Source organism: Lissotriton vulgaris, chromosome 7, assembly GCF_964263255.1.
Source record: "Lissotriton vulgaris chromosome 7, aLisVul1.2, whole genome shotgun sequence".
Lineage (NCBI taxonomy): Eukaryota > Metazoa > Chordata > Amphibia > Caudata > Salamandridae > Lissotriton > Lissotriton vulgaris.
This window is the reverse complement of record NC_141695.1, coordinates 486488473-486500969: the sequence shown is the minus strand read 5'-3', so window position 1 is coordinate 486500969 and position 12497 is coordinate 486488473. Positions and strand designations below refer to the sequence as shown.

Genomic DNA, 12497 nt, shown 5'->3' with positions numbered 1-12497 from the left:
TATATAAAAATGCTACATTGTTAAAAAACTGTCTTTCTTTTTTTCCTTATGGTACGCTCCCCGGTGCGCTCCCCGGTGCACGTACCGGGCGCACCCCCGTGAAAATAAAAAAAAATATTTTTTTTTTGTCCCGCGGGGCCCTTTTATGGCCCCCACATCAAACCTAGGGAGTCAGGGGGGGTCTACATTGCCCCCTTTTGGTAATTTCCCCCTTTGTTTTTGCCACCTCTTGTGTCTCAATCCTACCGAGACACAAGATGGCGGCCGCTCCGGACTGTTTCGAATGTTTACAGACACCCGAGAGCCAATCAGCTTTCCGTGCGCAAGTCGCGTAGCGCGCCCAGTGCTCTTCCCGGTGCGCATCCCGGGGCGCGGCTATAGATATATATATTTTTTTTAACCTAAATTACTCAAAATCCACTGGAGCACATATCTTGAGACATAGCAAAGGCACATCGGGCTACAATTTTGCCAGGTTTGGTGGAAATCCATTCAGCCGTTCGGGCTAAAAGTGAGGTCGACCGCCCTATGGAAATTAACATGGGGAAAACACGTTTTGGGACCCCCCTTTTATCTCGGCCCCTGCTTGACGAATCCCCTTCAAACCTTCAAGGAAGGACCGGAGCTCCGCGAGGCAAATTTGAGGAAATTTTCAGGCAGATTCGTCAACCGGCGCCAAAGTTATTCACAATAGGATTTTGAGATTTTGCATTGAAAAAAATCCTAACTTTAACTACCTACTGGCGACTGCCAGTAGGTAATATATACACACACACACATACACACAAACATATACATATACATACATACTCACATTTCAGCCAACATGTTTCACTCTGTCTAGACTTACAATCCGGGGGCTTTTTTAAAGAATGTTCAGGGTTGTAAGCGCATAAAATATGTATATTAAATTTACCAGAAAAGCATGTAGAATTTAAACATACTCTTGAAACGCATAATGCTCAAGGTTGGTTGGAGGACACTGTATTGATTCCGGGTCTCCAAATTGTTACTTTACCCTCTATCATTCGACTAGTGATTAGAAGACATACCTTTGAGCATGTGATGCTCACTTATGGCACCCTTCCTTCACTTTGTTTGGAGGCTCGAATATTATATTGTAGTCGTGCTGTAGCTAGTCCATTCCAAGACTTGTGGTACTTGTACTTAAATTAACTATTCAGAAGACTCGTTGTCACTATTCTTTAGAATTTTTTACCACCAGCCAAGCGCATATCCCTGTTTTATTTGCACGTCATGAAGAAGCTGAAAACATTTCTTGGTATGTTATATTTCAATTGAATTAAAGTTTAAGCCACTGCAATCTTGGGTGTTTTTCATAAGGTATACCTTGGTTTAATGTATGCTGTATTGTGTAAAAAGATCACTGCCGTATGCTCATACAAATGTGACAAATTAAATTAAATTATTTTTAATGCAGCCTAAAATTGAAATGCTTCTACGGATGCCAAAATGTGTTTTAATTATGTTTTGCCAAATATTGAGTCAATGAGGTTTAAGTGATGTCGTTCTTATTTTCAAAAATATAGAAATCAGTGAGAAGATTTCAATATGTAGTGTATACTTACCTCTAAGGCAGTTTCAGCTTCTTCGTAAGCAACTTGCAGCTCTTCCTTTTCCATTTCTAATTTTTTCTTTGATTTCTGAAGTTCATGTACACTTTTTCCGCCTTCTCCTAGTTGTTCTGTTATATCTGCGATTTCCTCTATAGAGGAAAACAAATGAAAAGTCACACAGAGGCTGCAGCTAATAATAGAAACAACCCCACTTATGCACCTCATAGAACAGTCAATTAAACGAAACCAATCTGAATCCTACCACTATTGTTTTTATTGACAATTCGTTGCTCAATGCAACATTCATAAGTTTAAGCTGTCCATAAATATACATTCATGAATGTATATCACATCTCTCTGTCCGTGGAACTTTTACAAGGAACACATGAGTTTTCTTTGTTAGAAGTTGAATGCCAAACTAGCAATACTCTATAGATATATGCCTTTAAGGCAGTCATTATCTGTAAATATTTTAAATGCATGACCCTTCAACCCCAGTCGGAGGTCAGGATTTCAGTGAAGTGTAAGTACCTGAGAGTGGATTGAGATTAGTTCAAAGGATATCTTGATGTTTTTCGCAGGTGTTTAACATAAGGCCGGTTTCTTGGGAACTCTATATGGTCTGAGATCGTGTTAGCTATTGTGTGATGGATACAGCACCGTCACATTTTGGTATCCAGTACATTTCATGTCTTAATTGTGTCCGTTGGGAATATATCCAGATGTCCTGGCCAAAGGCTCTTAGACAAGACCTTCTGCCTAAAGGAAAGGCCGCCTTTCTTTTCAATCCATGTATTGTGATTTGGGTTTCATCTTTGGACACCTTTAGCTTTCTGTTTGCAAACAGACCTGTTATATTGAGTGTGCACTAACAGTGGGTTTTGTGTTCAAAACTTGCTCATGATTCATTATCTCATCTCTGTTCCCTGCTCCAGAATGTGTGTGTTTGTTATGCTCATCAGCCAGGCCAGATTATGGTCAAAGCTGTTCTGATATTTCACCTTTTGTTTAGTTGCACAATCATAGAGAACCCTGCTGTATCCTGTGAGCGACACAAGAATTAGTGAGATCTTGTGAGAACAAGGGAAACATTTTATTAACACTTTTTAGCAAATTTAAACTTGCAAATGTTCACATGTAGATATGCAAATTTGCCATAGTAAATATCCCTTAGTGTTTTTATCTTCTTTATAAAAGGGATGTTGTTTACATTGTAAAGGCCTTCAATATCATTGTGTTTCTCAAAGCAAGGACCATTGAAATGGCTTTTGATAAATTTGAAAATTGCAGTTATTGGAGGATATAAAGGTAATCATGAGAAACAGAAACTTGACTGTTTAGCACTACTTCAGAGGTCCTTCACTTTCTTAAGTGAAGGCTGTAGTAATATTAGCCATCAGAGTCATCAGAAAAAGTCTGCTTTGCAAGAAACCCATTTGGTTTATGGATGAACCCTCCCCCACCAACCTAGTTGGTGGCATGTTTCATCATAGGGTTCCCACCCAGGGGGCTGAGTTCCTCCTAAGTGTGCTTTTATGCCTGATGACAGCAGATCTGTTTTTTGTTGTATTTTTTTTAGGTGAGGAGTGGATACCGTGTGAGTGAAAAATGTAAAACTACCTCCGGGGTACCAATTATTATTATGTGGTCCCTGGGTGAACATTTTTTGTATCGACAGGCATCTCAATCTCCATTTAAGACTACAGGATCAAGAACAAAACTGAGGAAAAGAAGGAGAAGACGGGGTGGAAAAAGGGAAAGAAAGGAACAATCTGACATTTTGCTAACAGCAAAGATGTAGGAATAAATGAATCAGGATAATCTGAAATACCATCATAAATTTAACTGATATGACATTAACGTATGAGGAAGAAAGTAATCTATTATTGGGATTATCACACTGCCTTGAATCAGATATGGACTATACTGAGATAAGAATTGATCTTTCCAAGATCATTAGGCCAATGAAGTGAGATGCAACCACTGACAAAAGATAGACCTAAGAATATCAGTGTAAAACAACAAAACCAACTATTGATGGTGGATGTTGAGTTGATGAAGGAGCTTCAAGAGTTGAAAAATGAAATTATGGGGATCAGAAAATGTTGTTAATGGCCTTTTTGCAGGGCTATTCCCAAGTGTTTTTGCTTCTTCCTCCTATTTTTCCTCACCTGTTTTGTTGGTCTTAGGACTCTGGGCACTTTCCCACTGCTGATCAGTGCTAAAGTACATATGTTCTCTGTGCAAATTGTTATTTTGATTGGTTATCCATGATTGTATATTTGATTTACTGGTAAGTCCTTAGTACAGTGCACTGTGTGTGCCCAGGGCCTGTAAATCAAATACTCCTAGTGGGCCTGAAGCACTGGTTGACTAGAAGCAAAGGTCCCTTCTTGGACAAATACCTCTGCCAATGAGAGTCCCCATTTCTGACAGAGAGGATGTCATGGAAGAATACATCATTGGGAAATTGTATCTGGATATATATGGTGCAGTCCCTGTGAACTTCAAACTTAACTCTAAGTGTATGCCAACAATGCCAAAGGATTCAATTGATATTTAAAATGATCTGGTGTTACATGAATTGGAGAAGAGATTTGGAAATGTCAATATTCAAAAAAGACGATTCAATTAACTAATTTCAATATTGAAGCAGAGAATGGACTATGTGATCAGAAATTCTGATAAGGGAGGAAACACTGTCCTTTTTCCAATGGAAATGTATTTAAGGGAAGCATACAAACACCTGAATAAAGCAACATGTTATGTGAAAAGTTCTGTATTGTTTACCATAAATAGTGAATACAATGAGCAACTAATGGAAAGGTATAATGTGGGCTTTTTGAGTCATGAGGAATATCAGTTTTTGCGGGTAGATCATCAGGGGACTCTGGTATTTTACGGGATACCGGAACTCCCCAAAATTAAGACAACCCACTTGGTCATCCACTTATCCGGGCAGAGTGGGTATGTTTGAAAACATATCTGAGTATGTGGATTATTTTCTCAGGAATTTTGTTAGATGCTTACCCTGTTATACACAACACTCAAGTGTTTTAAAAAAAAAGATTATTGATATCACATGGGAAGAGGACTATACGCTAATGACAACTGAGGTAACAGCATTATTTACAAGCATAAGGCATGACAATGGGTTACTAGCAGTACAACATTTTTTAAACATCAGACCTATGAGGTTGTGGAAACACACCAAAATATTGTTACATATGATGAGTACATGTCTGAACAATTATTGCTTTCTGTTTAATAATGAAATTTTCAGGCAAATCACGTAGACTGCAAAGGGCACCTGCTTCGCCACCAGGTATGCTACTCTTCATATGAACTGGTAGGAGGAGCAGGTGCTCCAGACACAATCCCCAGATGAATGGTCTAAGCATATCATTTTATGTGAAAAGTTCTGTATTGTTATATTTTGGAATGGGCCAGTTGACCGTGCAAGAGCTTTTGTAGACACAATCAATGTGAATTCTTTGAATCTGTGTTTTACTAGTTGTGAGAAAGTGTCTCTATATATACTCGACCAAAGTAAGGTACCGTGTGTATAGAGTCCACAATCCCCAGAGGTATAACAGAGGTTAAAGCCAGGTGTGACCTTACTCTCTAAAGTGGTAGCTTGGTTGAGTAGTAAGGCAGTACCAGAAGACAGTGTAACGCATTTGTTGTACACACTCAGTCAGCCAAAGTTTTCACACATTCAAGGACTGAACTCCAGGCCAATTGCTTTTATATCAAAATATATAGTTGTTTTATTTTTAGAACCAACAGGTATCAAAATATGCTTTTCTCAATATAAGTGATCTCAGAGGAATACTTTGCAGAAAGGCAATAAACTTTGTAAACACACTAGGTATAGGGGTTGCAGTAGGCAACACAACTCTAAACACAATTTAACATTGAGCTCAATGGGTTTTTCTAAATAAATGCAGTTGATTACTTTATAGATTACTTTTATAATTCCAGGATTGGATCCTAGATTCAGTCCTGGGGTCTAAGCTGAAAAGTTTAGTAAAAACGTTTTGGTTATTGCAATGATTTTTAAGGAATAAAAAGGTATTTTCAAAGTTGACAGAAACTTTTCAGTGAAAAACTGGCAATGTTATCCTATGGCAGGAAATTCAAGTCACAGGTAAAGTACGTTCTTGTTACTTTTGTAATCCAGTACTGGGCTCCTAGGTCCAGCACTGGGAACTCTATCTAAGACAGGTAAGCAATTACGTTTCAGTAGTGGGTACGATTTTTAAGGAATATTTGTAATTTTCAAAAGTAGACAGAAGAATTTTCAGAGCAAAACAGTCAGTGGTTTCCTATAGAAGAAAATTCAGTTATGGGTAAGTCCGGTTAAAATTACTTTTGCAGGTCAGTACTGGGCTGAAAGGTACAGTACTGGCTCCTCTCCTGATTCCAGGTGAGTATTTCAAAATTTGTTACTCAGCTGATTTTATAGGAATATTTTAGAGTTTCAAAACTTCACACTTGGAAGATTTTTCGACTCAAACCAGTCAATGTTATCCTATGGCAGGAAAGTGAGTTATCGGTTTTCAGGTGAGTACTCGACTGGTTCAGTTTAGGTTCTGTGCATAGACTCAGGGGTCCCCCAGGGTCAGGTAGGTACAGTTGGTACACCCGCAGCGGCACAGGGTCGGCCGGGTGCAGAGGTAGTTGGGCTCAATGTTATACAATGAGAGGCAGGGGGCCTTCGGTTGGTGGCGGCTGGCTAGCAGGCCACGCAGCTGTGGGAGCTGGGCTCCTGGTCACTTGCTCAGGGCAAATGGGAAAGTAGGATAGGGTACAGGTTGCACTGCCAGGGGTACTCGGGCGGCTGGGTGCAGGGTGCTTTTGAGCCGTCGGGTGCGCAATGCTCTTCAATGATGGTTTGGAAAGGGAACAAAGGCTGCAGGCTCGGGGCGGAGGACCTTCTGGAATGACCAACACTTCGAGGGGTAAGTTGGGATCTTGGAGGATAGGTAGGCACCCAGAAGTTGGGCACAGGGGCCATGGGGCGCCGGGTGCAGGGGTGCCTTTTGAGGCCAGGAAATCTTACCGCCTGCTGGTCGCGGAGGTGTCCTTTCTCCTGAGGTGGCAGGAGTCGTCGGGGTCGTTGAGGAGGGTGTTTGGGCACTGGACCTCGGGTCCCAGTCGCTGGGGGGACGTCCTCATGGTGTTGGATTACTCGGGCACGGGCCAGGCTCGGCGGGTGCAGAGTGGGTTGGTCGGGAGCTTTCTGGCTGGCACCAGGGGTATGATTGTTGAGCAGAGCCTCTGCTTAAGGGAGTCCCAGTCTTTAGTAAGGTCAAGGCAGGCAGGTCCTCAGGGTGTCCCAAGGTTGCTGTCCGCAGGAGTCGCCGGGATTATGCAGGGGCAGGTTCCAGGATCGACAGGCCGGTAGGGCTGGGGCCAAGTCAATTGGTGTTGTCCTGTTGTTAGCAGCTGCATCGCGGGTCTTCTTCTTGATCTTCTTCCTTCTTTTATTATCTGGATCTGAGGAAGGAGGGTTCATGGAGCCTCTAAATACTGAATTTAGGGGCGTTACAGGTAGGGCAAGGGCAGGGACCAATAAGTCCCTGTCCTGGGGTGGGTACACCCCCTAGCCTGCTCCTCTCCGGTGGGAGGGGGAAGGAGCCTAGTTGTGATTGGGCAGGGCCCCCCATCTTCAAGATGGCTGGACCCCGGGGTCGTGCTTCACCTCGTCTCCCCCACCTGCGGGGTGGGGTTGTCACAGGCTGGCACCCCCCTTCCTGACGTAGTGGAGGTTTAATGTGCTGAGAAGTTTGATACCAAACTTCTCAGTCTTCAGTGCAGCCATTATGGTGCTGTGGAGTTCGTAATGACGACCTCCCAGCACCATATACTCTTAATGGCAGCACTGCACTTACAGTGCCCAGGAATGGCCCTGGGTACAGTAGGGGCACAGGGCTCATGCAACTGTGCCCACACCGCTGAGATAGGGCACCCAGCTAGAGGGGTGACTTAGGTATGCCAGGGCAGTGGGTTTGTGGGCATGGCACACAGAGATGTGGGCCATGTCAACTCTCTGGTTAGTTCTGCACCTAGACACTCAGCCTACAAAAGAGGGTGTGGGTGTCAGAGTACAGGGCCCCTAAGGGTGGCACAATAAGTGCTGCAGCCCTTAGGGGTCTTCTCTGGTCACCATGCACTGGGTACCTAGGGTACCATTTACTAGGGGCTGATAGGTGGTCAGAGATGCCAATTGGGTATTAGTTTCAATACAGTTTTAGGGAAGGAACACTGGGTACCTGGTTTGCAGGGGCCCAGGGCACACTCAGTCAAAACACATCAGCAGTTCAGAAAAAAGTGGGGGCATACCAATGCAAGAAAGATGGCACTTTCTCACACTAGTTCAATCAGCAAACATCAATTTGACTTCTTGTACCTTACAATTTTTGTGAAGAATGAGAAGTTGGAAACAAAACTGTTTAGGAAACTGACATCTGGCAATTCTTTACTGCATGCCAGCAATTTTCACCTGCAAACCCATGTAAAGAGTATCCCCCTACAGGGAAAGTCTGAGAATGAGGAGAAATTGCAGCGAACAAGAAGAAAGCTCTAGACCAGCTCCCCAAAAGATTTCAAGAGAGAGGGGTTACTCTAAAGACCTTTTAGAAAATGCCACAATGAAAGCTTGACTGATCTCAATGGAGCATTTACCTTATAAGAACAATGATAACAAAAAGAATAAGATGGGCTCTAACTTCAGAATGATCACAACATATAACAAACAAGGAGCAATCTGTAAGATTCTAAGGAAAAATTGGCATCTCACAAAAAATCATCCAGTTATTGGTAAACTAGATCCAAAAAAGCCAGAATTTGCATTCAGAAGAGCTAAGTTTATGAGGGACTATCTAGTAAAGAGCAACCCTGAGAATGTGAAGAAAATCACATGGATGAGCAATAATCTGAAATTCAGGAAATGTAGTATTGTAAGGCATGTCAAAATGGAACAAACACAAAAGAGTATGTGATACCTTTACAAAAGGCAAAGGAGGATCAAGGTGCAATATACTTGCAAAACAGATTATGCGGTACATGTACTTACATGTCCCTGCAACATATTATTTGTTGGAAGTGTAGCACTACAGGTACATGAGAGAATCTTTCAACATATAAAACCGAGCTAGAAAAAGGACAAAATTAACCAGTTGCCAGGCATTTTGAGGAGTAATAGAAATGATATGATGCTTTGATATTTTGTTAAGGATGCAGTACCCAAAAGTAAGAGAGGTAGAGACAGAGAGAAGGTTTTACGCTGTTTGGAATCTAAATACATCATTTAGCTTAATACGAAGATGTCATCAGGTCTTAATAATGAGGAAGATCTACATACACATTTATGATTTCCAATTCTATACATCTAATGTAGTGTTACGTCAAGGATTTTTACTCACTTTGCATCTGGTGTGCACCAGACACTTTAAATAGGCACTTTATGAAATGATATATAGGTAAATACCAATTAAGTACCTGGGGATAATATTATAATATGATTTTAGTAGTGTTTTAAATGTATTTGATGATGCGAAAGGTAACCTTGAGTAATAGACCACTTAGGTATGATATATGTAATGACTCCCACAATTAACTATTGATATAAGGAAAAGAGAAAGAGGTACATCTTGATAAATAATAGTACCCTCGCAAAAAAGATTTCCCCACTTTGGCTCCCAATGCGTTTACAGTCCATAAAATAGCCATCTTGCCTATCAATTGTTGATTTTATGCTTATCTTTGAACCTGTAATGAAATGATCAACATAATACACTACCCAGACGTAGACCACACCCGCCTGATCCTCTCACTTATCGAAGACCCAACCAACAGGAACAAATTCCACAGAAGCATGACAAGCGTTACCGACTGGATGAAGAACAACTGCCTGAATCTGAAGACGGACAAGATTAAAGTACTGATCTTCGGCAACAACAGCACCCATGGAATGACTTGTGGTGGCCAGCAGACCTAGGCCCCGCACCCACACCAGCCAACCATGCCAGAAACCATGATATCATCAGAGATAACAAGATAAGCATGACATCACAGATATACGCCATCTCCTCCACCTCCTGCCTCCCTCTGCACATGCTATGTAAGATCTTTAAGTGGCTATTCCTGCACACAAGATGCACCGTGACATAGGCCCTCATCACCAGCCGATTAGACTATGGCAACACTCTCTACATAGGACCTGCAAGCACCTGAATACTTTATTAGGTGATTCGCAGCGCTAAATCCTGATTTATCGATTGATAAAGTTAAATACATTGCCTCCTTGCTCCTCCGACCCCCCTCCAGCTGCATCTAAAAGCAACGGTGGTGAACCATTGTTTACCTGCGGAGCAGTGCAGCAATATTGGTTTAGCTCCGAAGTAGCAAAAAATAACAGTCGGGTTTTTCATTTTTTTAAATTCACCCTCCTATTTCCCCTGCCCTGTTTATCAACATACATGTTGTTGCCAGGTCAAACCAGAACTGAAACTTAATTATATAGTGCCCGACACCCGAATGGCTGTGGGCGGCATAGGAATGGAAAGTTTTTGGGCCAAGACACGTGTTTGTTTTTAATTTATTTACTTTACAAATTAAGTTTTAGAGATCTGTATAGATGGAGACTCTGTAGAGATGACACATAACCTCATGCTGCACTATGCACTATAAAGGACTGTACAGCCTGTACTACTTAGGAAGTGGAGACAACCCCTTTTGTTATTTCATGGAAAATTTACAGTTCAGTGACTTTTTATTACCTTAATTTTTAAATTCAAATTTCTTTATAATAAAAAAACTCCTTGATTCATACCTTCCATAGACAAAACGAATATTTCAAAAGAGTTTTATCAGTTCTATTTTATCAGAATGGTAGGAAATTAATTGTTGTAACTGTAAGTGTCTTTCTACCTTCGAGTTTTGGAATTTTCCTGGTAATTATTTGTTGTGACCGAAAGTGTTTTTCGACCTTCGAGTTTTTACATTTTCCTTGTTAGTCTGTCTATCGAAATATTAAATAATTAGTTAGAATCATGCTGTGAAGAGCATATCTGACCACAGACAACAAAAGATGCAAGTTGTGCGCAGTAATGAGCAACACAATTGACTTTCTGCGAATTTAGGTCCCACTGTCCACTTTAAAAGCCTTGAAACTATTAATCCCCACAATACCAAATTCTGATGTACATAAAAAGAAACAAGAAAAATTAGTTTTCATCTGAACTCCAAACTGAACGTTGTGGAGTCGTTCTCTCTTTGAGTACTCACTCACTGACAGTCCCTACCGTCCCTGCTGATGACACTACCACTTAATTGGTCAATGGTTACACAAAAAACAGGAATTTACCTTGAAGAGCCTTATTTTCTCGCCTGAGTGAATCTAGCTGTTCATTAGTCTCCTCAAAGGCACTTTTAAGCTTGAACAGGTCAGTGGCATACAGGCGACATTCCTTCTGAGATGCATCAAGCTCGCCATGTATATCTTCAAACTTCTGGCGCCATTCTTGGATTTGCTTGTCAATCATTCTTTGTTTCTTGTCTAAAACTACTGCTGCGGCGTTGGCCTAAATTGGATGCAAAATTATTTTCAATGTGCATATATTGATTGGCAAGATCACAGTCATTTACGTTATATTCTGTAAAATCAAATGTCAGATTATTCGTTTTTGCACCATTACTTCTCGTTGTGTTGTCATTTTATGCACATACATGCATATTGGTAGAATATCAATTGCTACACAGTTAAAAAACAACATATTCAGAGACATATTAGGAAATATAGGGGCAGATTTATGAAGGGCTTGCGCCACGTTTACGCCGCAGTTGCGTGACGCAACGGCGCGGAAACGTGGTGCATCCCTGCGCCCTATTTACAACGTGACGCATCTAGGAGATGCGTCACGTTGTACAGCACTGCGCCATGAGGAGGCGTTCCTGCGCAGGGGGGGGCGTTCCTGCGCAGGAACGCCTCCTGAAAGTGGCTGAGTGAATTCTATGAGATTTCACTCAGTCACTTTCAGGGCAATGCTGCGTCAAAACCCTGCGCCTGCTTGAAGCAGGCGTAAGGCTTGAGGCAGCATTGAAAGAAAAGGCCCCCCCAGAGCATTGCTGGAGCTGCGTCGCGCTTGCGACGCAACTCCAGCAATGCGTCACTTTTACGGCACAGATGCGTGACGCATCTGTGCCGTTTTTGCCCCATGGTGCGCCGCATCATAAATGCGGCGCACCATGGGTGGCGTAGCTGTGGCGCACTGTGGCGCATGTTAACTGGCGCATCCCGAGGGATGTGCCAGTTAACATAAATCTGCCCCATAGTCTTCAATCTACCATCTGTGCAGACTGGTCACTTTTAGTGATATATTAAACCCTAAGGCAAGGTATAGATTTCCAAATGTAATCAGATTACCTTACACCAAATGATATAGTTTGTGCACAGCACGGACAACCTGTAGCCGTAGTTTGTTTTCCCTTTTCAGCATAGATTTTTTTTTTCAGTGTAGAGAAAATCTGGCCCTTGCACCACCTAAAAATGTGTATGCTGGTGGCATTTTTACCACTATTTGATCACTAAAAGTGTCTTTTTGTAAAGCTTTTTCTAATATCATTTGCAGGCTAATTCTGTGTTCCCTGGAATAAGAGTTACATCAAGTATGCAAACAACTGTTTAATTTATATGTTATGCTGTGTTAAAATCTATATCTATACTAATATAATAAAGAGAGAGCCCAAACCTTTGAGGCGGGTAATCTCAGGAACCACAGCACCAATCACAACACCCAATACAGTGTTGGAAAGGGCAGTTGCAGCAGAAGGACATAGGCTATGCAGATGCCCACCATATACATTTAAAAGGTAAAAGAACCGTGCCAGCAAAGTAGTCCCTTGTGGGCGTGT

The 12497-nt window shown here is 41.7% G+C and overlaps 1 protein-coding gene across 4 annotated transcripts in view; it reads right to left on the bottom strand.

Annotated features, from left to right (window-relative positions):
* MYH16 (myosin heavy chain 16) overlaps positions 1 to 12497 on the bottom strand; it is a 1042471-nt gene that overhangs the window by 201787 nt on the left and 828187 nt on the right. For all 4 annotated transcript variants that reach the window (XM_086930547.1, XM_086930548.1, XM_086930550.1 and 1 more), the window contains 2 exons: positions 10951 to 11167; positions 1590 to 1726 (listed from right to left, as the gene is read on the bottom strand). In XM_086930547.1, the coding sequence (XP_086786673.1) occupies positions 1590 to 1726; positions 10951 to 11167 (354 nt within the window). The remainder of the gene's footprint in view (positions 1 to 1589; positions 1727 to 10950; positions 11168 to 12497) is intronic.